This window comes from Bison bison, unplaced genomic scaffold, assembly GCF_000754665.1.
Source record: "Bison bison bison isolate TAMUID 2011002044 unplaced genomic scaffold, Bison_UMD1.0 scf7180017864080, whole genome shotgun sequence".
Classification (NCBI taxonomy): Eukaryota; Metazoa; Chordata; class Mammalia; order Artiodactyla; family Bovidae; genus Bison; species Bison bison.
Genome location: NW_011494652.1, coordinates 5,923,548 through 5,925,270, shown reverse-complemented (window position 1 = coordinate 5,925,270; position 1,723 = coordinate 5,923,548). Strand labels below are relative to the sequence as shown.

General features: G+C 52.1%; 1 protein-coding gene across 1 annotated transcript in view; it reads right to left on the bottom strand.

Moving 5' to 3' along the window:
- LTBP3 (latent transforming growth factor beta binding protein 3) overlaps positions 1 to 1,723 on the bottom strand; it is a 16,646-nt gene that overhangs the window by 2,469 nt on the left and 12,454 nt on the right. Inside the window, 3 exon segments of the mRNA XM_010837795.1 lie at positions 17 to 52; positions 235 to 402; positions 700 to 828. Coding sequence (XP_010836097.1) covers positions 17 to 52; positions 235 to 402; positions 700 to 828 — 333 coding nt within the window.

Sequence of the window (1,723 nt, the reverse complement as noted above, 5' to 3'; positions counted from 1 at the left end):
TTTTTGTCCTGTGTATAGCCCTTCCCGTCTGGGCAGAGGCTGTGGAACTCAGCTACAGGGAGACAGTGGCCATGGGGAAGGAAAAGAGCAGGATTGAGCACGTACGTCCTGGCCATAGGGCCAGAGCTCTGGCCTCATTTCCCACCAACTCAGGAAGGGGCCCTCTTCCCCAGTCCGGTCCCAAATGAAGAAACTGAGGTTCTGGAAAGGGGAAAGGCCTGCCCGGCTCCTGACCTGAGCTGTAGACTGGGCAGGGATAGATCTCGCAGTGGTCTCCCCAGCCAGCCCCCAGCGAGCAGCAGCACTCCTGCTGGGTGACGTTGGTGGCCAGAACACTGTCACAGAACACGGTATCATCGAAGTTAAGGTAGCACTCCTTCTTGTGGTGGGGCTGCTCCACCTCTGAGGGGGGGGGAGAGCAGCTCAGGGTCTGGCACTGTGTCTTTGCCTGTCCACACTGCCCACCAACCTCTGCCCTCTGTGCCCCCACATCGCCTGGCTCCTGGAGCTGCCACGTGAAAGCCAAGCTCCATCCTCAGTGTGGCATTCAGGGGCCGCCTGACAGGTCTGGTCCCGCCAGGGTCTCCCAGGCAAAAGAAATTTCTTCCTGTTCCTCATATTCCAGAGGGTGGGACCAGGTCCAACTCTGAGTCCCACCTGCAGCGTCTAGATTGAGGAGGGAGCCGAGAGGGCACTCACCCTCACAGCCATGTTGGTCCTGGGTGGGTGTGAAGCCCTCATCACAGATGCAAACGTAGGAGCCCTGCAGGTTCTCGCAGGCCCCATGGGGAAGGCACAGGCCTGGGTCCTGGCTGCACTCATCTATGTCTTCAGGGGGGGAGAAGAGCAGAAAGAATCACTCGGAGGGAAACCAGCCCCTCTCTCCCTGGGGGTGGGCCTCAAGGGCCTCACACAAGCCGAGAACCTGAATTTCCACTTTGACTTCAAAGCACACACAACAGGAAAGCCACTCGTGTGGGTCTGTGCACAGGGGTCGATGTATATACATTCAGTGCACTGTTCTTCACAAGCGCTAACAGAATGAAGCCCTAGCTCTCAGCTCAGCATCTGGGGTTTCAGTTTGCTCTCCCAGTATCTTTGTCTCATCACCCTTTGCTCTAAACCGCTAACACCCTCAGCTCTATGTCTAGGCCAAGGTATCTACTCTCCCTAAAAACACAACTAGCTCTGCTTCCTGATCTCTGTGCTTTGCAAATACTCTTCTTTGGGCCTGGTAAATATCATCCTTTGTTTTTCTCTGCTTAGGGAATCTACTTATGCTTTAGGGAAGCCTGTTTATACTTCAAGTTCCAATACAACTGTCACTTCTCAGTTGCAATTAATCACTAGTCCAGACCTCTTTTGGCACTTAGCACTCTGAATTGTAAGAATCAATTTACCCAGGGCTCCTTCCTAGGGGAGACTGTCTTCCTAGCAAGGAACCCTGGGTTATTGCTCAGTATCTAGCATATAGCATAGAACCTGGCAAATATTAGGTGTTCAGTAAATTGGTCATAGCAAACACCCTCTTCCAACAACATAAGAGAAGACTCTACACATGGACATCACCAGATGGTCAACACCGAAATCAGATTGATTATATTCTTTGCAGCCAAAGATGGAGAAGCTCTATACAGTCAGCAAAAACAAGACCGGGAGCTGACTGTGTCTCAGATCATGAACTCCTTATTGCCAAATTCAGACTTAAATTGAGAAAATAGGA